This window comes from Panthera leo, chromosome B2 (assembly GCF_018350215.1).
Source record: "Panthera leo isolate Ple1 chromosome B2, P.leo_Ple1_pat1.1, whole genome shotgun sequence".
In the NCBI taxonomy this organism is placed as follows: Eukaryota; Metazoa; Chordata; class Mammalia; order Carnivora; family Felidae; genus Panthera; species Panthera leo.
In genome coordinates this window covers 57,147,947-57,172,775 of record NC_056683.1, presented here as the reverse complement: position 1 = coordinate 57,172,775, position 24,829 = coordinate 57,147,947, and the positions used below count along the sequence as shown (strand labels likewise).

Below are 24,829 nucleotides of genomic sequence, written 5' to 3'. Positions count from 1 at the left end.
ACTTAGATAAGCTGAAATGGAAACATTATAACTAGAATCTAAAATAAGTTTCTTGGGATACCTGGGTGGCTCAGTCGGTTAAGCATCTGACTCTTGCTTTCGGCTCAGGTCACGATCTCACGGTTTCTGAGATGGAGCCCCATACCGGGCTCTGTGCTGACAACATGGAGCCTGCTTGGGATTCTCTCTCCCTCTCTGTCTCTGCCCTTCCTCTGCTTGTGCTATCGCTATCTCTCTCAAAATAAATAAACAAACATTTTTAAACTAAGTTTCTTGATTCCCTAGCAATTTTTCTTTTTTTTTTATTTAGAGAGAGAAAAGGCAAGCAGGGGAGGGGGTCAGGGGGGAGAGAGAGAGAATCCAGGCAGGCTCCACACTCAGCGTAGAACCAGATGCAGGGCTTAATCCCACAATACTGGGAACATGACCCCGAGCTGAAATCAAAAGTCAGATGCTCAACAAACTGAGCCACCCAGGTGACCCCCTACCAATTTTAAACTAAATTAGACCAAATTCCAAGAGAAGTTACTTGAAAAAGAACTGAGTAAAAAAAAATCTGTATCCTACTTTGTGTTACATATAGCAGCACCTCATAACATAAATGCATAGTACAGTTACTAAACATGAAAAATGTTAGTAAAGTTTAAAAAATGACACTGGTTTTAGGCTATAGCACCAAGAAGGAAACAAATCACTCAAACTTTCTGAAAATAGGTTAGGTCTAGTAGTGTTTAACAAATGTTTTTGTGTGCTAACATTACATTTACTAAAATATTACCATGGAAATTATTAAAGTTAATAGAAATCACTAAGTATTTTTTATTAAGATAGAACTACATGGGTGAACTTAAAAATACTATTAGACCATGGATAGCTTTCTTTAAGAATAGTAACGTCTTGGGGAACTTAGGTGGCTTAGTCGGTTAAGCATCCGACTCTTGATTTCAGCTCAGGTCATGATCTCCTGGGTTTTCGTGGGTTCGATCCCCATGTCAGGCTCCAAGCTGACAGTGAGGAGCCTGTCTCCCTCTCTTGCTACCTCTTCCCCCACTTGAGCCATCTCTGTCTCTCTCAAATAAATAAACTTAAAAAAAAGAACAACAAAGTCTAAAAACATTCTCTCTGCCCTTTAAGTCTTTAATCTTGTACAGACGGTAAAATATATAAACACGATTTTGAGAAGATATGATTAAATATAATTTAAATTCTTCCTTATACATCCCTATTTCTTATGCCCTAAATCTAGCCCATCTCTAGCATCTATCAATATTACCTAACGTGATTATCTCAAAGCCTCCACTTACTTCCATCTCCAATTACTGCTCTAATCACTCTAATTAAAACCATCTTCATCTCACATTGGACTAGTGCAGAGGCTTCCTATCGAGTTTCCCTCCTTCCTCCCTTGGCTTCTCCCACTGTAATACCTTCTCACCACAGTCAGAGAGATCTTCATAAAATTCCAATTTGATCATGCCATTCCCTTGCTAAAAAACCCTTCAATCAGTATCCACTGCTCTTAGATAAAAGACCAAAATCTTAAATGTGGCTGTAAAAGTAGATTTTCAGTATTCTGATCATGATCTGTAAAGTCATATTTTATCTCATGATCCATTACTTATACACACACACACACTCAACACATCTGTGTATGTGTGTGTATATACACGTGTGTGTATGTGTGTATTATTTTGGTTATATATAAATAACCAGAATTAAAGTTTCACAAAATGGTACACATCTTTATAAGAGTAATTCACTGTGGTATTTCATATTGTTTTTGTTTTTGAAATGCTAGTAACTACTTACTAACTTGATTTCACTAAGAAGTCACAATCTGAAGTTCGAAAGGCAATAATACAAAATGTGATCCCTAAAGTATCTCTTCAAACAAATCACATGCCTCTCTCCTCTTCTTGAATTCAATTCAAGCTCATGCCATTCCCAGTATTCAGAATGGTCTTCCCCTTTCAGTCTTCATGTCTCAGCTTAAATATCAATTCAAGTCTCCCCAATGCCTCACTCTAGGCTAAGTCTTCCCGCTAGCTAAAGACACTTATGACTGTACTTCTACTCAAATCATCACCTGCCTGTCTTTCCCACTAGGCTTTATGGTTTCTCTTAAAGCCTGTATAATATCTGACTCGTTCACTGCACCAGAAAGTGCTCGGCAAAAAAGATTTCAGTAAATATTTACTGAATGAATGGCCAGATATAAGAATACTAGAGAAAAGATATTTTGGGATTTGTTTCATTTGTTATATATAATAATAAAATATGAATGCTGTTTTATTCCTTCACCTAGTAAATGACAATACCATCACAACTGTGCAACAGTTCTGATGCCTACTCTAATGCTTAAATTCTAGTCTTTTGACTCTGAGTTGGTTAAGTTCAGATCTTACATAATACAATTAATTCTAGTTAGCAAACTATATGATAGTATCAAACTATACCTCAACTCTGAAGAGCAGTCACTCTAAAACTGTGCTACTCCTCAAAAGGAGTGAGCAGGTACCCCACCACCAGTACAGAGAAAACAAAAACCTATTTAGATTACAAATACAAGTATCCCCCTTTCAAAGTGAAAGCAACATTTCAGAATGAAAAATTTCCAAGAGTGCCTCAGTGGCTCAGTCAGTTGAGCATCCAACTCCGGCTCAGGTCATGATCTCACTGTTCCTGAGTTTGAGCCCCATGTTGGGCTGTGCTGATGGCTCAGAGCCTGGAGCCTGCTTCAGATTCTGTGTCTCCCTCTCTCTACCCCTCCCCCCCCAAACTCGTACTGTCTCTCTCTCTCTCTCTAAAATAAACACTAAAAAAAAAGAAGAAAGGAAAAATTTCCAATTACCTATGCAAATTTTACAGTTAAGATCAAAAAGATGTTGTCTATGTTGACTAGTGGTATCTTTAGACATAGAATCAATCTCTTCTTTCTGTTTTTCAGATCCTTCTGTCTTCTCCAATGACTTGTTAGCTGTAGGTTCCTAAAAAAGGAATAAAAAGTTTCAGCAGACAAAATTTTGTCCCGATTATTAAAAATCAACTTATATTTCATATTGATACATGAAAGCTATTCCATTCACAGGTTGTTTTTCACTATTTCTTTATAAAATAAATGCTAGATATTAATTATGACTTAAAGTAGAGCAAAAACTCAAGACATTCTTCAGTCTTCATTCTTTAAGGCCTCTAACAAGATTTCCTATTATTTTCTCACTGATATTTGAAAACAAGAAAAGCTGTACTACACTCTCAAACCAGTCTAAGAAGCACCTACAGATTTATAGGCCTACTGAAGAATTCGCGAAGTCCTACAGATCCTGAGAATCTACATTTAAACAAGTGTTTAAGAGATGCCTGTGATGCAGATAGCCTGCACTTTACATACAGAGAAACAATACTGTAAACACTCTCAAAAAAACCATGAAACCAATGAAATAAACTACTTTAAAATATATATATTTTTAAAAATCTTCTTTCAACTTAAAGAACATCTGAGGCAAATAAATCACTGAATGAATCTTCATGTTTTGAGCACTACAAACATGACACTATTATAATTTTTACCTGAATCTCCATGGCTGCTTCCTGTTCCTTCATTGGGGCATCACTCTCAATTTCTATTTCACCTTTATGAGTTATTTTTGTGATTGGCCGTCTTTCCACTTCTCTCTGCTCTTTCTCAATCATCTCTATGGTCTAAAGGAAATATTTTAAAGAAACATTTCACAATTGAAATATACATATTTCCAAATGTACAACTTTAAATAGTAAGAGCTTATCTAAAAATGAAAAAAATCATCATAGATGATTTTTAATCTTTAGGTGGTCTCTCAAACAACAAATATACACTGAGTACTTACAAATGTCAGAGACTGTTTTAAGTGCTGGGTTTATAAGCCATGAGAAGTTCACACATAAATTAACCAGAAGGAGCTAAAGTGCAATGTAATTTGCAAAGGGTTGAAACATGATATTTACCTGCTTTCTGATTTAGTATAGTAGCAGCTGCCACAGGGAAATGGGAATTATTTTCCTCAGATTCCTAACTTGATGTTCTTAACACTCCCCCAAATAGTGGAAGTTTATTCAAATACCAAAAATTATCAGGTAGTCCCCTATCAGTTTTCTCCTGACCAAGCTTACTTTGTGACGATGAACAAGCCTGGCAACACAATAATAAGCAAGTGTAGCAAAAACTAGTATAGTAAAAAGTAGCTGAGAGTGGAACAGGTTAAGAAAGGTAAAGATGGTCATTTATTTTGCCTGTTATATGCAAATCATCCTTTAAAGAAAGAAATCAGATACATGGCCTAAAGGAAGAACAAGCTGGTCTCCAAAGCAGGTAATACTTGCAGCCACATTTCAATGCAGAAGAGAGGCGTGTACATATTTGGGACATGGAGAGAAAGATGAGGTGATACTATTTTCAAATTAAGAGGAAAAATTACACAGGGTGAAAGTGAAGAAACATGTGAATAAGTGTAATATATGAAATCAAGGCCGGGGTGCCTGGGTGGCTCAGTCGGTTAAGCGGCCGACTTCGGCTCAGGTCATGATCTCGTGGTCCGTGAGTTCAAGCCCCGCGTCGGGCTCTGTGCTGACAGCTCAGAGCCTGGAGCCTGTTTCAGATTCTGTGTCTCCCTCTCTCTGACCTTCCCCCGTTCATGCTCTGTCTCTCTCTGTCTCAAAAATAAATAAACGTTAAAAAAAAATTAAAAAAAAAAAAAAAAAGAAATCAAGGCCCTGTGCTTCAAACTAGATTTAGCAGAAGATCCACATGGAGGCTTAATACCTGAGATGCAAGTATTATGGAAAAAAGAATCAGGTAAATCATGTAGAATTCCTATGAACTGTAAATAACCAATACTTTCTAGAATGAAAAGCTAACATTCTAGGGCACCTGAGTGGCTCAGTCGGTTGAGCCTACAACTCGTGATTTTGCTCAGATCATGGGATCAAGCCCCACGTCAGGCTCTGCACTAAGCATGGAGCCTGCTTACTATTCTCTCTCTCTCTCTGCCCCTCTCCCCTGCTCATGCTCTTTCTCTCTCAAAAATAAAAAATAAGTAAATTTTAAAAAGCCAATATTCTGAGGCCACTGTAATCAAACTAGTAGATAATGTGGTCATCCCACTGCCACAATAACCCTAAGTCACACATTCACTTAATGAATCTTTAAAGGTTATTTCAAGTTCACAACACCTAAATGAAAACTCCTGGCACTGGTGACTTTCAGAACTTTCTAATTTTAAAAATGGACTATGCTGCACATACTATTTATGTTACGTAACACCTCAGTCAGACCTGGGACAGAGCTACTTAAGCCTAAAACATTTCTGTAAATAAGAGCATTCATATGTGACAATTTGGGTCAGGTTTTATCAATAAATGTGTTAAGGGAAAAAAATCCTTGTTTTTCTGACCTTTTGGTGTTTGAAATTTGAATGATAAGGGATTATAAACCTGTAAAATTTTCATTTTGACTTAATCTAGCACTACAAATTACCAATATTCATTATACCTTCAAATCGTGCTTCTGAAAAGTATAGACGTGATTAAGAAAAAATGTGCCTAATTTCCCATCTTTCTGATTTATGAAATATAACAAAACACAAGTTAATTATGTAACCTTCTAACTGAAGAAAATGAGAAAAAAGCAGCAGAGATAGGGAAAACAAAAGATTAAATTTAAGAACTCAGTTAATGGAAGATAAGTAACTTAGAAGAAGCATAGAACAGGAAGTGTGTATTACTGCGCACTCTGTTAAATTACCTCTGTGTATATATATAATTTCTCCCCTATGGCTGAAAAATACAGGTTCTGATATAGCCAAACACATATTCATAGATAATCTTACATGTCTGTTTTCTCTCCGTCTCCAAGCAGCTAACTCTTTAGAAGCTAGTTCTTCTGGACTCATTCTTATAAGATGATCAGGGGTTACTTCTCCTTTCAGTACTTTTTTAAATAATATCTGGAAATATTTAAAAATGGGAATAAAAGGGGAAGAAAACATTTTTAAAAGAAATTGGAACTGCTGTATAAAAATTTGTAATAAATAAAGATGCAATATTTAAACCGGATTTACAAATGTCTATTTATAAATCATCTACTACAAAGAGATTTACTGACAACCTTGTATTCTAGGAACTTCTCATCTAAGGTAACAAACACACCTTTCATATAAAAAATCAACACAGGGGCACCTGCGTAGCTCAGCTGGTTAAACATCTGACTCTTGATTTCAGCTCAGGTCACGATTTCTTGGTTCGTGGGATCACAAACTGCGTTAACAATGCAGAGCTTGCTTGGGATTCTCTCTCTCACTTTCTCTTTCTGACCCTCCCCACTCACACTCCCTCTGTCTCTCTCAAAATAAATAAATAAACATTTAAAAAATAAATGTAAAAATATCAACACATAGTGAAGAAACAGGTACAGTAGAACCATTACAACATCTATCCAAAAATTGTATTAAAACTGTTCCCCTACTCCCACCCTCCCCCAAAAGAAGATTCTGTCTCAGAGCATTCCCAGTGATACACTCTGTCATAATAGCCAACCTGTAGTAAATAGCAAGGTACCACATAAAAGAATTTTATTGAATGTGAGGTCTTTCATATTTTTAAGATTTCATAGTTTAAATTTTAACAGGCTTGGGAGGGACTCCAGAGCAAAGAACCAACTGCAAGAAAGAAACCCAATGGAAATAAATGTTTACTTACTGAAGAAAAGCTTCCAGACTATATAATTCAAGAAGTATCTGATCCCCTGGACTATGATGACAGATTATACAATGTAGATTTCTCTTAAGTAGCTGTTAGTATATACTTTAAGAAAATACCTCATATCACATACTATTGCAACTATCATTATACAAATTGACAAACTGTTATCACTTATGTGAAAATCTTATAAAACTTAAGCAAATACGTAAGGAGTTTGCATTCATATACATAGCTTTTAGATTTCCTCTAAGTCTCGAACAAGAAATGCCAGAAAATGATTAACAGTTCAATTAATATTTGCCTCACTGCTAAAAGATATTTAGAATTAAAGTCTTATTTGAATTAACAAAATGTTTTTTTTTAATGTTTATTTTTGAGAGATAGAGACAGAGTACGAGTGGGGGAGGGGCAGAGAGAGAGAGAGAGAGAGCGAGAGAGAGAGGGGCAGAATCTGAAGCAGGCTCCAGGCTCTGAGCTGTCAGCACAGAGCCCAACACAGCGTTGGAACTTGTGAACTGTGAAATCATGATCCGAGCTGAAGTAAGAAGCTCAGCTGACTGAGGCACCCAGATGCCCCAACGAAACGTTTTAAAATAGTGTTTTTTACATAATTTTTTTTTTAAGTACTGCTGCTCTGTTTTTAGATTCAAATCAGAAGTACCATTATAGTGGGGCGCCTGGGTGGCTCAATAAGTTAAGCATCCAACTCCTGGTGTCAGCTCAGGTCATGATCTCACAATTCCTGAGTTCAGCTGACCGCTCAGAGACTGCTTGGGATTCTCTCTCCCTCTCACCCTGACCCTTCCCCTACCCTCAAAAATAAACAAACAAACAAACAAAAAGAAGTACCATTACAGTATTTGTTATGAATTTTAGCTTAACAGAGTTTTTAAAGAATACATTTGAGTAAATTTTTAATAAATTGGATTAAATAAGGGACATAACGGAAAGAAAATTCACATAAATCAGGTTAAGACAGACTTAGCAGTTTACATTTTAATAGACTCATTATAGAACACTAGTTACCACTATTCAGAATTCATAATTCAGTGCAGTAGCGAAAGACTATTAAAACGACACAGTCTCGGGGCACCTGGGTGGCTCAGTTAAGTGTCCAACTTCACCTCAGGTCATGATTTCACAGTTCATGAGTTTGAGTCCCGTGTCGGGCTCTGTGATGACAGCTCGGAGCCTGGAGCCTGCTTCGAATTCTGTGTCTCCTTCTCTCTCTGCCCCTCACCCATTCATACTCTGTCTCTCTCAAAAATAAATACTGAAAAAAATTTTTTAAAACAATGACACAGTCTCAAGGTGCCAGGGTGGCAGTTAAGTGTTGGACTTCAGCTCAGAGCTCATGCTCTCTCTAGCTCTCAAAACATAAAAAAATGTTAAAAAAATATTTTTTTAAATAAAAAATAATAAATAAAATAAAATGACACATTCTCACTTTAAGAAATAAATTATAGATCTGTTGTATTATAATCTTAAAATTCCAATATATTCAGGAAAGCTGGAAGCTTAAACAGGTATAGACATGAACAAAACATACTTACATTGTTTTTAGGATCTTTCAGATTAAACATCAAACTTCTGTATTTGTTCTTATATTTAGCATCTGTGTCCCGAAAAAAAGAGAAAAGCTCTTTTTCAATTTTTGTGGCAACTTTTGCTGCTTTTTCCTCTGGCACCTTCAAATTGGACTCTGTAAGTCTTAAAATTAGAATAATTCAATTATTCTTCAAATACAATAATAAGCATATAGTAAGCATATGTGATTCAATCCTCTACAATAATAACGTGTGTTACCTTTTCATAAGAATGTCTTTAAGAGAATGTCTGACGCTTTGTCTGATCTGATCTGCAGAAGGCTTGGAAGTAGAAGTAGCAGGAGGATGCACATTAGGCACTCCCTTTTCAATTTTCTTCTTTCTTATCTCTTGCTTCTCATGAGCCCCTAATTTAAACAAATAACAAAATTCATTAAACTGTTTTTAAAAAGATATCTTCCTTTTTAGTGCATACTGTTAAGCTTCTAAACAAAATTGACTGATTAAAAAATCACTATTTAGAAATAAGATCAGGGGGTACCTGGGTGGCTCAATCGGTTAAGCATCTGACCCTTAACTTGGTTCAGGTCATGACCTCATCGTTGGTGAGACTGAGCCCCACAACAGGCTCTGCTCTGACAGCACAGAGCCTGCTTAGGATTCTCTCTCCCTTTTTCTGCCCCTCCCCCGCTTGTGCACATGTACGTGCGCACTCTCTCTCAAAATAAACATTTTTTAAAAAATAGAAATAACATCAGAACCCATATTGAAATATTCCTGACATTAAAATTCTATTCTACATATGGTGACATGTTAACTAGACTTATCGTGACCATTCTGCAATACATACAAATATCAAATTATTGTCATATGCTGGAAACTAATGTTATATGCCAATTATACCTCACCAAAAAAATTCTAATTTAAATGAATTTTAATTATAAATTAAGTGACTAAAAAGTGGCCCTATGAAGTGCATATGCCCTTTACCCATTTTATTTTTTTAATTTAAGTAATCTCTATACCCCATGTGGGGCTCAAACTCACAACCTTGAGATCAAGAGTCACACACTATTCTGACTGAGCCAGCCAAGCACCCCCACCTTTTCCCATTTTAGATAATGGTTTTTAGAGCTAGTTTCTTTTCACATAATATAATATTAAGGGGCTCCAGGCTGGCTCAGTCAGTGGAGCGTGAGACTCTTGATCTTGGGGTTGTGAGTTGGAGCCCCACGTTGGGTGTAGAGACTACTTAAAAATAAAATCTTCAAAAACAAAAATTTTAAAAATTATTTAGAAAATATGATCTGAATTTATTAGGTGAGCAGATAATTTAATGATTTTTCCAGTACCACAAAATTGATGAATCTCTGGTTTTAAAACAATTGTGCTTGATATTGTTAATTTGACATGTTAAGCTTTTCAAATGATTTTTCATTCCAACATTACTAATTCATGTAACATCTCCAAAGTCTCTATGTGAAACATCTCAGTACTCTAACCTTCTACCATACCGACTTATTTATTCTAGAATCTCTTCATTCCAACAGTTCTTTTTTTTTTTTTAGATTTTATTTTTTAAGTAATCTTTACACATGGAGCTTAAATTCACAACCCCAAGATCAAGAGTCGCATGCTCTTCTACTGAGCCAAGGTGCCCCAACTTAAATCTATCATTTTTTACCATTTGTGTCCTCATTTTCCCACATAACCAACTTTAATTAAACAGTCCAACATTGTTACCACACCCTTGCATTCAAAACACCTTTATCCTCTCTGCTTTAAACATCTGTATTTGCAAAACCACAACCTGGTGAAAGCCAGCCTTAACCTTCACCCAAACAGCCTACAAACAGTTGAAGGCAACTGGAGAAAAAACACTGATGCTAACAGATCTCCCTATAAATTCATAACCACAAAACTGAAGTAGATAACTCAATCTGCTGCCCTAATCCTATTAAGTTTTCCTGGTAAACTTGTTTTCCCACTTCCCCAAACATTATTTTACACTTTTTCTCCTCTCTTCACAATCCAACAATACCTCCTTCACCAACTTCAACCTCATTTGATTTTTTTCAAAATCAAAATTCTTTACCCCAATACTATATTTTTTCTTCATAGTGCCTAAATGCCGTGATAGAGCACACCATCTGTCTTCTACTATTCGTATTTAAGAGCCATGAGGGTGGGGTCTTATTAAATTCATTTGTACTTCCCAGAATTTAGAGCAATAGTTTTTAATTTCAAGAAAGGTAAATCACATATTTTTGTTGTCATTAAAATATTAAAATGGTTAAATTTCCCTAAATATACTAATTGATAGTGTATAAAATAAATATAGCTTTATTAGTGTATAATAATTTTTATTAATCTTACTACCTTGTTTGGAACCTTTTTCTCCTGTACAAATAACAGTTGAAGGTTCTTTTGGTATTTTTTCACTTTTTTCTTCTGAGGATCTCCGAGGTAAAACCGGTTGTCCCATCTTTCGAAGAGGAGCTAGCTGCCATTTTTTTATTTCACTATCTCTACAGTCTGATGAGTTTTTGCCTTCACCAGATTCCTGGGGGGGGAAAAAGTATTTAATTCATTAGAATGAAAATTACTAAAGCAAGGCTCAAGAGTATATTGATAAAAAAAAAAAAAAATTAAACCTAATTAGTATTACAATCCATTAAGATAGCAAATATTATATTCTTTTTTTTTTTTAAGTTTATTTATTCTTGAGAAAGAGAGAAAGTGTGAATGGGGGAGGGGCAGAAAGAGAAAGGAAGAGAGAAAACCAGCAGGCTCCACACCATCAACACAGAGCCTGATACAGGGCTCAAAACCACGGACCATGAGATCATGTCCTGAATGGAAGTCAGACGCTTAACTAAGTCACCCAGGCACCCCAGCAAACATTATATTCTTTAGCCCAATACTTAAAAGGTTATTTTTAAAGATGTACACAAATAACTCTCAATTAGTAGCAAAAAGGAGATTTTCCCTTTCATTCAAAATCCATTTGTCAAGCACCTATTTTCTGCAGAACACATAATAGCCTATAAAGGAAAACTTAAAAAACATGGATATCACTTTCCAGGTAGTGATATTAGCAAGAAAATTAGATACAAGATAATAAGAGTTCTCTTAGCTGTGGATATGGAAAAAGGAGGGAGAGATTGTGGAGAAATAGGTATCTATGTTCTTCACCACTTTCTAAAACAAATGAAATCACATCCATCTACAGCAAGTGTTCAATTTTTTTTCATTGTATCTATTAGCAATTTTAGCTCCCATAAAGTAGAACAAACCATCAGGATACCTGCTATTCTCATCCTGATTATAGCCCACAAAGAACTACTACAGAACTAGAATTCTAAAACCCTTTAAAGTAATTAATCACATCATGGTAGTGTTTGAAAGACAGGGAGAAGAACCCTGTGTATAGGCATATATAATCATAGGTTTTAATTAGAGTACATACAAAAAAAAACACTAATTTTCTCTAGACTAGGAATCCTCTCATTTTTTATTTACTCATTTTCTATCTTTCCAACTAGAATTACTTGAGACCAGGAACATATCTTAATCAGTGCTATACACCCAAGCCTGGTACCACACTTGGCACACAATAGGAACTCAACACATGGTTCAACATAAAATCTAGGGATAGGAAGTGATAACTTAAAAAGCAGATTCCAGAAACTAAAATCAGACAAGTGCAAACAAAATTCAACAGAGTTCATCAGTAAAAAGAAAAGGAAGCAGTAATAACCTGAAGGGCACATGTATTTACAAAATCAGACCAACCTCAACTTCTTTTCTGACACAGAGAGTGGACAGAGTGGTCTCTCAAAACATTTACAATGTTTTATGTCTTTTTAGACAGGATGGAAATAACTTAGCTAAATGACAAAACAATGAGCTATATTTCTAAATGGTCAAAATATTATATCCAAGAAGTGATGATTAATAGTTAATGATTAACAGAAGTTTTCCAAAGATGTGCTATAAACTATTCTCAATGGAGTTCTCAATTCTATACCATCAGTGACTTTGGCGCTCATCAAATCAACAGAGAAAGCAATAGCAAATGCCAGAAGGACATAATCTGATTCTCAAAAAGTCTGGTCAGACAGAAATTGCTGGGTGCTACAAGTACTGGCAAACTGCAACTTAATCCAGTTTTGTTATATAAAGAATGTCTCAAAAAACTGAGTTTGTAAATAATGGAGATGACTTTGGAGAAAACATGCTTATATTCTTCAATCTAAATGGCTGAACTAAAAGATTTCCAAACTTCCTTCTTAACTCTCCAATTCATGTTCACTGTCTTTTGGATTATTATAGTTGACTATCCACATATATATGTTGCCACTGTACTCTTCGCTAGCATTATAAAACAACAAATTTCTATAAGAATAGAAAATTCATAGGTAACAAAAAGGCAGACAATAAAACATAAAAATTCAATCAGATATAGCACTGAATCTTTTATACATTTCTCCTGTAATAGATTAAATATCTTGAAATTTCTATTTAGGAAATACTTTCAGAAATCAGTTAAAAATATAAGATTAGGGAAAACTGACAACTCTAAGATAGAAATTCTTAAGTGAAGGTTCCAAGCAAACACTGGGACAATGTCAAAAGAATTAAGTTTACTTTTCCTTACAGAGACAAAATAACTCTTCTACCTGAAGACAATGTCAAATATAGTTTAAGAATTAGTAGATAGATATTTATGAGCTGGAAAACTTTTTTTAAAAAGCTTATTAGCAAGTACACTGTAGAGCTTATTACCACTTAATGCCACAAGATCACATACACATCCTACCACAGAAAATCCAAGTACCAAACTAGAGACTAGAAACTGCATAAGACACTGTTAGAAATAAAATCTATGTGTTTTGATGATTTCACCACCTGGTTTCATCAAGACTGCCAAAATATTTTAAATAAAATTCCATTCATTTTTATGGAAAAATAAATTTGAAAAGGTACTCTTAGAACAATGAAACCCAAAGAGAAATTTATTTGAGAGAACGAGCACGTGCGAGAGAGTGAGAGGGCAGGGAAAAGGGACAGTGGGGAGATGGAGGAAGAATCCCATCCAGGCTCCATACTCAGCATGGAGCCCAATGCGGGGTTTGATCCCAAGATCCTGGAATCATGACCTCAGCCAAAATCAAGAATCAGATGCTCAACGAACTGAGCCATCCAGGAGACCCCAAAGAAATTTCCAATTGTCAGTCCATACAAAGTTCTTAAATAAAAAGAATGCATTAATGAGCACCTTACCCGCTTTAAAATTTTGACCTTGTGCTTCACTGTATCTTCTATGTATTTGGTTTTTTCATTTGTTGGTGTGTGCTTTGATAACCCAAGCTTTTCATATTCCATTGTCCTATCTTCACTATGGACTTCAACTTTAGCCTGGTTTTCCAAAATATCTGCATCTACTATTTCAGTCTTTTTATCTTCTTCAGCACAACATTTCACACACACGTATTCTTTGTCTTCCTCTCCCATTTGTTGTGCTTGGCAAAGACTTAAACCAACACAATCACCATGAAACCAGTCATCACATCTCCCACAGCCAACCATAAACCTGGGGGAAGGGAAAAAACTTTGATTTAATACATTTTTTAAAAACCCAATGTCAAAAATGCCCAAGTTAAATAGTTAATCATTTTCTGACATTGTTTTTCACTCTGTCAGTTCAACATGGAGCAAGTTTTCAAAGAATATTCTATGAAAATGGAACTTTTAAGAAGTCAAATACATCCCCACTTGTATGAATGAGAAAATACAAAAAACCATAATGGTTAAATCAAGTGCAACTGAACTTTGTTAGCATACTACACAGAATAACAAAGCATAGAGTAACGTTTCTCCACTGAGAAGGGTGGTAAGATCTGTGATAGTGTGATCACAGACAATCCATCAAAGTTACCATTACATTTACCCCACACACCTGATATATATAAAACTCAAGAATCATTCATCCAATGAATCATACTGAAATGACAAAAAGAGATAGCAACAAATATAAAACTCAAAAACTAACATAATGGAGACTCTTGCACTGTTTATTAACCACCTTAACTATGTAACTATACTTTGAGGTCAAAATATTCTGGTTTCATGGTATAACAGTGATTATATTAAGCTGAAGAATCTTGTATGTACTTTTGAGTGTGGACTTCCTTACTACACTTGTTTTTCCAAATAAAGATCATTGTTCTTAACATGAAGATATTAATATTCAGGCTGAATTTTTTAAAGTTTCCAATCGACTTACAAGTTTGCCTTTACGGATTTTTATCTAACTTCACTAACCAACGAAAAAGCCTATGGATGGATACAAGATTAAGGACTCTAAAAACCTTGTTTTTCTAACTTGGAAATATCTGGAATTACTTCTGAATGGTAAATCAGATGTACAAACAGCAATTTGAGAGAGAAATTATCTTTTTAAAATACTTTTTACCCCACTGTCAGGAAAACCAGAGAACTCACTTAATCATGTTTAACATTTTCCTTTCTTCTTCAAGTTGGTAATTCATGATATGTTTGAAAGCTTACGATAAAGAGATTTAGGTCTATTCTTTAATGAATTAAAGACTTTCTGCTGATTTTGGTAACAGTGGCACCAACAATGTCAAACCCATTTTAAAAACCTGTGGACCAACAGGAAGATGTTTTAAGGTAATTCAACGGGTGGTACAGCCAACTCTCAAAATATACCAGAGGTTCTGTTTGAAGGTTGAAACTATACAAACAACATTTAATCCTTACAAGAGGTCTTGAAAAAAGTCACAGCAAATATTCATTCCTCAAATGCAGCACATTTTTCTCTTCTTTGTATCCCTTTCTATTGTGTATCAGGCTACTGCTGTCCATTAAGGAAACCTGACTTCTTCCTATGATTCACCATTCTTTACCCTAACTGGTAATGTCTGTGCTATCTTTATCAAATAAGTCATTATCTCCCCAACATGACAAGGGAAAAAACAGAAACAAGAAAACCTTCTGTTTTATGTTAAAATAAAACAAAACACAATGTTTTGGATTCATAAGCCAACAACAAAACTTTCAAACAATGTGTTATTTGTTTGCAAGATAGAAATGGTCTGTCTGTCTAGGCTTGGGGAGATTTTAGATGGGTCCATGTTTCAATGATACAGATCTTCCAGCCAACAGAATAAATAAGTTTGAAAAATCCAAGTGCATAGCTTTTCTACTTCAGGTTTCAAAGTCATAAGAACTATTTCTTGAAAGCAGGTAATATGTCTGTGAAATAGCGAAGGAAAGCTAGTAGTCATTTCCCTTTATTTCCACTATCAGAGCAACATTAGCAAGTCTAGACTAAGTTTCAATGAGACTACTTAAAAAACCTACACACTATGACCATGACTATGCTTTTACCCCAAATTCAACTCTTAAATATTATAAAGCATGGATTTTAAATTTCAAATTTTTATTTCATCAGGGAACTTATTTTATGGTTACAAAACTTATTAACTAATTGTATTTCATTACGCCTCATTTCAAGTCTGTTTTGGAAAGGTCTCCTCAAATGTGAGTCTCTGAAAAGCAAATCTCTAGCGCCATCTACAGATTATCTTAATAGTTTAGGATTTTATATAGAAAAATAAATAAAATTCTAAAAAGTCATTGATAAAAATAATTTCCACATGTTCTAGGGAAAAAATAAATTAACTCACTTGAAAGTAAAACTGATTTTACAAAAATGTAAATCTGGATCATTTTTAGGTCTGAAACTTAGAGGAGTACTACAAATTTTATGGGTATTTATATTGGGGAAAATTTATATTGGGGGGAAAAGGTCTATCACAAAAAGAGAGTATTACTTTCTTCCCTTTTTGTATTATTCCTCATGATTTAAAAATGTGAGGGATAGGGGAGAGAGTATGAATCACATAGCTAACAGAATTACTACCCATCTTCTGTTCTAGCCTTGAATTTCTGATTATTAATAGGCAAAATCACTTACAGAAAAGACTATATAACCTGAATGTTAAATATTTCATTAAAAATAAACAAATAAATAAATAAATAAATACTGTATGGAGTTTACCTCTGGATCAATTAAGTAAACCAAGTAGGCATGCATCAGTTAAATGGATGAGTTCAGAAATATTTGTTTTATCTCCTATTGTTAAATATTCATACACAAAGTTTAAAAGTAAAAAGCTAAACTAGACTTAGTGTAAGATAAAAAACAATTTAAAATTCTAACCTTTTTGGCATAAGCCAAAATATATTCTTAGAAAAGTTTAAAGTTTCTTTAAAGTAAATGAGAGGCAAGCAACAATGAAAACTGTTCTCAGCATGTTCATGTTACAATTACCAACAACGGAGCTGTTACAAGATGGGTCTTCAGTTCTGATTAAGTATTTAAGTGACAATCTAGACCATATTACTATAAATGTATATGTACTCACTCTTTTCTAAAATGATTCTATTCCACATAAATATTAAATCAGTTTTTGTCACTAACAATCTTATCTGCAGATGAAAATACTTATCTGTCAATCTCTTAAAATCTTGAGAAAAACAATCTTATTCTGGAAGAAAATTTCCTTCTCACAAAAACAATTTGAGTATAAAGCCATCATGCTATGGAGATTTTTTGTTTTTAAATTTCATCCAATGTATTAATCATCTATTGCTGGGCAAGAAAATGCAATACAAACTAAAAATACAAACACCTGGAGACGTAGGAAAAAACTAGAAACTACAGGATAGATACTATGAAAAGACTAACACTTCTTCCTTCCAAAATGCCAACTGGTTTATGTAAACACAAGTGCAAAGATGATTTTTTTAAAGGGAGTATTAAGTAGTCCGGTTTTTAAAATAATGAATATGCTTGTGTTGTAAGGCTGATGAAAATAAATGGAAGCAAAAACAACAGTTTGATGTGTAAATTGTTAAGTCAATACCTACTGTCTTTAGGATATGTATAGTGTTGCCTATGGTCAAATATTCATTACATTTGGTGATGTCATGTACAAATCCATACTTAAAAATATAATTTCCAACTGGAAGCACACACAGGAAGCTAACTTTAGTTGTAATACATGTAAAATGCTTAAGAGTTATAAAACAGTCCTTAGAAGCAAAGCTGTCACAAGTGCAAGAAAATGTCATATTAACAAATAGCTTTCCATATGGCTACTGCATGAAATGGACAAAAATTATTTCCAGATATGCCCTTCCTAATAAATTCATAATCTTATTTATACATGGATTAAAATAGGAAAATTACATGCTGTATGACAGGTACATTTTTTGAGTAAAAATGTATACAAGCATGATGTATCAAAAAAAGTAGTGAAGGCTAGTTAATATGTGAAGAAAAAACAATTACTTAGGCTTGCTTCTTTATTCACAAAATGTAATGTGAAATGTTGCTTCCCAATTGTTTCCAATGTCATTATATATTATGCATGTTAATTACATAAAGTAAACTCAAAATCCCTACATATGTATTATTCTAAGTCATTTTCCACACTGAGGCAAAGAAACTCTAGGTTTTATAGAAGAGATACAGAAGGTGGCATTAGGTTAAAAACAAAAAAACAGTAGGATTTAACATTAACACTTAATGTTCATTTTAGGAAAATAACTGTTGATGTTGGTAAAGTGAGCCATCATTAAAAAGCCTTGGCAAACTCCTGAGGGCCAAACCATCAGAAGAGTAGCTTATCTGCAACAAAGCTACACTGTAACACACTTAACACTGTTTGTAACTCTAGGCTCAAGTTTCATTTTAGAAACTCCTTCAAGCTAAGGCTCCTCTTGCATTACTCAGACCACATGTCAGCATGTAATGATTTTTAAAAGATTCTGGCAGAGAAAAAAGTGCTGGCCTAAAAGAACACTTAAAAGCACCACCCAGCCCTTAATTCTGAAAATTTAGCAAGCCCACTTTAGAATATCTGAATAAGGTGTTTTCTATTAAATTTAATTTAATTAAAAAAAAAAAAAAAACTACAACACATATGTGAGGACAAATGTAGCACAATATCCAAAGACACAATTTTTAAAAACTGGAATATGTGGTTATAAAGAATAACCGCCGACACTAAAAATAGGACATGGACTGAATCACAAATAAAGGCATGAAAGTTTGTTATGTCTTTGACATAACAGTTCGACATAAAACTTTAAGTTTTTTACAGAATAGCTCCAACAACTCCCACCCACTCTGCCCAACCACCACCTCCCACACCAAAATAATTACACAACATACTTTACTAAACTGTCCCTACCTAAAAAGCTTCATTTTAATGTAACCTGATAGTGCTGGGAAAACTCATCCTAATATTTACTTTCATGAATGAGTGAGGATAATATTACAAAGTGCAAGTTATAATGTTCTTTCATCATGTCAGTGTTGATAGAAGTTCCAACAGCAATCTCAACACGAACAGGACAATCTTGCAGCTGCAAACTCCACTTCATCTCCTGTTTTCTTAAAACACTAGCAAATAAAAAATACATGGTGGGGGGAGGGGGTCTGGCAGTGTCAAAAAGCTATAAAACACTGAATCCTAAAATCACTTCTATCGGAATTCACGAGAAATCCTTCAAATCACTAAAACATTCAAAAGAGAAATACAGGTTTTCACTCCGTTCCATGTTACATACACAATCTACCCAGGTAATTTTAACAGTTGTTTTAGCTATCAAACTTCATTCCAAGGTCAAGTTTGATAGTTATGAAGTGATGGTGTGCTTGATTTACTAGAATTTTTTATATCTTCAAAAGAAAAATAGAATTTCCATTATGACCTTTACATTTTATTACTAGTTCTTCTCAAGCCAAATAAAATAAAACTTACAGACCCAAAGCAGTGTTAACAATTTTTTGATCAGGAAGTTTTTTTTCTCTTTCAGATGCAACAACTAAATCACACACTCTAACTGGTTACAATGACAAAACATTTCTGTATATACCAGCAGTTGGTCAGGCTACGCTTTTTTTTTTTTTTTTAATGTTCTAGGATGACATATTTATAAATTCAGTAGCTCCATCTATTATTTATCCAGGATTGATGAGGGGTTTTTTTGTTTCTGCAAAAGTCTTTGTATATTAAATAATTTCTTTCTATAAAAAAGTTCTCAAATAACCCTACCTTAAAAAGCAATTTCTCTTTAATGCACATATCACACACACATACACACACACCTGTTGCCATGTGGTTTTTTGCAAAACCCACACTGCTTGCTGGGAGTCCACATATATTTGCTTTCAAATGAAGAGCTATGGTCTGAACCTTCTTTTTTTATAGTAGCTATGTTGTCTGGAATGAACAATGGTGGCTCATCCAAAGAAAAACTTTTGCTGCTTCTTCTCTGGCGGGGTTGTAGGTTCTTCTCAGGTTTTTTTAGTTTCAGTTTATCTTCCTCCTTAAAATGCTCTACACCACCTGCATGTTCAAGCTCTTCCTTCACATGGCTATTGGTTTTCATCCCTGCAGCCAGCTGCTGGGGCTTATGGCATTGTTTCTGGCTGGAATGTAATAAATGTCCAGTTTGTGCAGGATGATGGGGTTCTTTAGAGCCACCAGGGTGACCATGAGGTTTATCACTCAGAGAATGAGTTAAGGGTTTGGAAACCTGCACTAAATTTTGATCCTGTGATGTTTTTTTCAATATAGAATGAGCTTGATTTTTCACAGATTTAACCCCAGAATTGCAACTCTGAATTTTTGAATCCTTATCAACTTGTTTTTTTCTCACTTTGACTGGCCTATGAAAATTTTGCTGAGTTTCTGGTTCATCAACATTTCGTTTCACGCTTTTGACATTAACCTTAGTTTTGTTATGCATTAGTTCATGCTTTGCTGCAACAATTTTTTTCAGAGTATCTGTGGTCATGTTTTGCTTAGAATGAATTACAGGTTTTGTTTGTTTGGATTTTATGTTTTTTGACTCTAAGCAAGAAACACTACTTGACTGGCTGCTTCTGTCATCCTGAAGGTTTGCTATTTCATGAGACTCCATTTTAATACTTTCAACAACATTCAACTGTTCTGAATTTTGGTCAGGTGCATCACAAATAGCATTTTCTAAAATATTACTTTCTGGTTCAAAAGCATTAGCATCAACCATCTCTAAGTTTGATTTATTAAATTCTGTACTCTCCAACTGCTTATCGTTAGACTCTGTGTCATTACAATAACCCAAAGATTCTATTTCATTTCTTTGAAAGGAGTTCTTCGCTTTATCAGCAACTTCCAGGGTATTCTTCAATTCCATATTACATTCATTTACTTCATCCACAGAACCAGACAAACCTGTAAGGTTCTTTTCTGTTTTATTTGGATTTGTACAAGCAGCAGCATCAGAAGGAGAGGCAGAAGATGCAGGCTCCTCAATAATTTGGTCATCTTTACGAGATAATTTTACTGTCTCATTTGATTCTTGTTCAACTTTTCCTTTTTCCCTCCCTTCTTCAACAACAGTGCCATCCATCTTAACTGAAATAGAATCATCCTGTTCTTCTTTATCTGAAAACTTAAACAGTGGGCTACTAACAGTTTTGACTTTACAGTCCATCAGAGCTTCATTCTTCTTCTCTTCAATACTAACACAAGTCTCTGAAAGGAGTGAACAATTTAATTCATGAGATGGCACATTTGCTTCTCCCTGATTATCACACTTCTGCTTAGAATCTAATCCAGCTTCATCCTTCATTTCAAGACAAGACGACACTGAAGAATGACTTGAAGACACTGATACTTCTGGTACCACGTCAATTTGTCCAATATGTCGGCTGCTCCTTCTGCTCTCTTTATGGTATTCAGGTTTTGGTGATACAGAAACTTCTTTAATCTGACACCTTTCTGGATGTTTCACCCCTGCTTTGGGGGCAGATACAGTCTTCCCAGATGCCTTTTTTGTGCTATTTAAAGGTGCTGCATTTGAACGCTTGGCAATAGTGCTTTGTCGCAAACTTCTTACTTGTTCTATCACAAGGGAAAAAAACAAATAAAAATAACTTAGCTATTTTGCCATGTGTTTTTATTTCAATACAATTTAGAATACATCACTTCTTTATTCTGAGCTATAAATTTGCTCATTTCAGTGAAAATGTACTGAAAGTTACTCATGATGATCATATATATATATATATATATATATATATATATATATATATATATATGTATATGTATGTATATATCTCCATGTTAAATTTTACATTTATCAAAGTTCTATAAATTCTGACAGGAGAAAAAACTTCTAGAAAATTCAGACTGATATTATACTTTACTATAAGACAAGAATGTTTTCATCAAGTTTCTTTTCTATAATAAATAAGCAGGGAGCAAAATAAATGAGTTTCCTTTGCATTAATGCCCATCATAAAGCAAGACTGTCATACAGTTTTAAACATTAAGTATCTTTAAATAAAGAATACCAAACAAATTCAGGTGCCAATATAATAAGAACTAAACCACCTATAACAAACAGGATCTGTGTGAGTTTCAAAACACAGCCTCACAACTCAAACTCCTTTATGAATGTGCTTCACTTATATCACCATTTTAGCATATAAGCTATTCCTAAGAAATGAAGTATATGCTATAGTACCACAGATAAAGAGAAATTACAACTAAAGAAGTTTAAGCCAGGAAAATATACCATAAAAGAAAATGGGGAAAGTATGAAAATAATTGAACAAAGCTTCCCACCTTTAACAATATTCCTAACAAAGAATCTACTATTTGAGTTTTTCCTCTTTTCCCTATCTGAATACACCTCCAAGAAAAGGAACACATATGGAGTGCAAGGAAAACAGAAAGAAAGAGAACTAAAGTAGATTCACTAATCAGAAAAACAACCCACAAAATGAAATAGAAAATAAACTATTTCCAAGCCTATGCATATCCAATACCTCCAAATAAACACCATGAAAATTAAATACTATCAATTACCAAAAATAAAGACTCCTTCCTACTCTTCAGTGCAAAACACCACTATGCACCAATACTTAAACACTGCTTATTTGTCATATACCACTTTTACTTTTTTTAATATTTATTTTTGAGAGAGAGAGAGAGAGAACACGAGTGGGGAAGGGATAGAGAGAGAGGGAGTCAAAGGATCTGAAGCAGGCTCTGAGCTGATAGCAGAGGGCTCGATGCGGGGTTTGAACTCACGAACCATGAGATTATGACCTGAGCCGAAGTCAGGCACTTAACCGACAGCCACCCAGGTACCCCTACCACTAAACTTTTAAAGAAGGTATCAGGTGTCTTCACTTGTCTTTAACAGTCCTTGGTGATGCCTACTGTCTTGATGTGATTATTAATAGTACATTCTTTTATTCTCAAAAGTGTCCTAGTTTGAACAAAAAACTATCTGGTTGTCCCAATCTTAGAGACCCTTTCTAATTCCCCCAGGACTCAGCACAGTATTTCTTCATTAGGTAAGCACCCAACAATTTTTAAAAATTTTGTGGATTATTGTGTGGATTACTAACTGTTCACCACATGCTCAGATATATAACATTTTTAAATAACTAAGAACTTAATGGTTCATTATCAATATCTGGATAAGATTTTTATGTATTTTATGCATTTTAAGCTTTGAAGACAGCTTGTAATAGTTTACACTTCTACTTTATTCATCTGCCTTGAAATAAAGTAAAGGAACTTTTAACACCCATTACCTACGTTGTCACAAATAAATAGCATATTCAACCATAAAGGTAATTAAGATTAAAAAAACGTTTTTCAGGGGCGCCTGGGTGGTTCAGTCAGTTATGCATCCAACTTCGACTCAGGTCATAATCTTGCGGCTTGTGAGTTCAAGCACCACGTAGGGCTGTGCTGACAATTCAGAGCTTCAAGCCTGCTTCAGATTCTGTGTCTCCCACTCTCTCTGCCCCTCCCCCGCTCACTCTCGCTCTCTCTTAAACATTAAAAAAAAAAAAAGTTTTCCAATAGTAACTGATTTATTGAGCCAAAGATCAAGTTGTTTTTTTCTCCTCTAAATATAAACTGCCTTAGTTGGAATCCTGGCTGTATAGGCCAAACATTATCATTACCTGTCCATACTGTTCATCCTATTCTTTTCATTGCTTTAAGTTACAAGTATTACCAAATAATTGATTTTAAAAACTGATTAAAAATATATATTGAGGAAAAGATGATAAAAGTAAATAACATGCATCTAACTTAATCCACTTCTCAAAACACCACACTAAAACTATACAAAAGGCATGAATCTAAAATGAATGGAAGAACAGGAGAAAACCTGAATTTTGGAAGCCAAACAAGAGATGATCAAGAAGTGACCCAAAGGAGATAAACCCTAAGATGGCAACGTGGGCAAGAACCAATAGCATTAATACCTCAAAAGGGTTAGGAACTGGTGACCCCAGATGATTCTAAAATGAGGATGAAGACAGGTAGTTAAAATGAAGAGGAGTTAAAAGCTGTTTTAAGAAGCAGTCAGACCACTAGCTCCCTCTCCCTGACTCCATCTGCCAGGCAACTGCCCTTTCCTGGTCCTAATCCAAGATTTGGAGGCTTGCTCTCTGGAAGAGTATAAATCAGGGTTTCTAGACTAAGGAACATCAGGCACAGATAAAAGTGGCAGGAAAGTACACTGAAATGTATGATATTAAGTGAAGTTATATACCTGAGACACCCTGTCAGCTTCCTTGAAGGACTCCCATTACACAATCTAATTGAGCCTAAAGGAATAAATAACCTCAATTCTGACAACAGGGGTTCCTCAAAATAAAAAAATAATAATAATAAAAATAAAAAGCATAGCCAGATAACCACACAGTGAAGCTCACAGTAGACAAAACCCAACCCACACACTCTTGAGTGTTAACCTCTTCAACATGAGCAAGCAATCAAGGATCAGACATTTTAGAAAAGTCCCTAACATGAAAGATGGAGAGAGGGAAAAAAAAAGACAACATGGAGAAAAAAGAAACTATAACTATGAAAGGAGACCAAAAACACCTTTTAAAACACTTTTTAAAGCACAAGTACCTTAGAAAAGACAGAAGATACTGCATCCACAAAACAAGACCACAATGCTACGAAAAGGACTATCCCGAAACAAAAAAAAGAACATTCAAAAATTAGAAATGTAAAATTTGACGGAAAAGTTGGAGGATAAACATGTGAAAATTTCACCAAGGAGAGGAAAAAGATAAAGAGATAGAAAGTAGGCAAGATCAAGAAAATGGAAGGATCAGTCCTTTCTAACACTTGAATAATAAGGAGTTCAAGAAAGCAAGAACTAAGAAAATAGAGGGATTACCAATGAATAATACAAAAAGTTTTCCCAGAATTGAATAATAGTCCTTTTCAGACTAAAAGGAAATATGGAGTACCCAGAGTTCAATATATAAAATACACTTACCCTAAGACACATTATCAGAAATATCAAAACACTAGAGCTGAAGAGAAAGACTCCACAAACTTCCAAAAGAAAGTAGGTAACACTCTACTTAAAAGAAATTAAGGAATTCCTTAAAAGGAATCAGAATAAACTTC

General features: G+C 34.6%; 1 protein-coding gene across 8 annotated transcripts in view; it reads right to left on the bottom strand.

Annotated features, from left to right (window-relative positions):
• PHF3 (PHD finger protein 3) overlaps positions 1-24,829 on the bottom strand; it is an 84,127-nt gene that overhangs the window by 11,356 nt on the left and 47,942 nt on the right. For all 8 annotated transcript variants that reach the window (XM_042939117.1, XM_042939121.1, XM_042939122.1 and 5 more), the window contains 8 exons: positions 19,492-21,274; positions 13,569-13,878; positions 10,662-10,845; positions 8,542-8,689; positions 8,289-8,445; positions 5,865-5,981; positions 3,571-3,702; positions 2,852-2,987 (listed from right to left, as the gene is read on the bottom strand). In XM_042939117.1, coding sequence (XP_042795051.1) covers positions 2,852-2,987; positions 3,571-3,702; positions 5,865-5,981; positions 8,289-8,445; positions 8,542-8,689; positions 10,662-10,845; positions 13,569-13,878; positions 19,492-21,274 — 2,967 coding nt within the window. The remainder of the gene's footprint in view (positions 1-2,851; positions 2,988-3,570; positions 3,703-5,864; positions 5,982-8,288; positions 8,446-8,541; positions 8,690-10,661; positions 10,846-13,568; positions 13,879-19,491; positions 21,275-24,829) is intronic.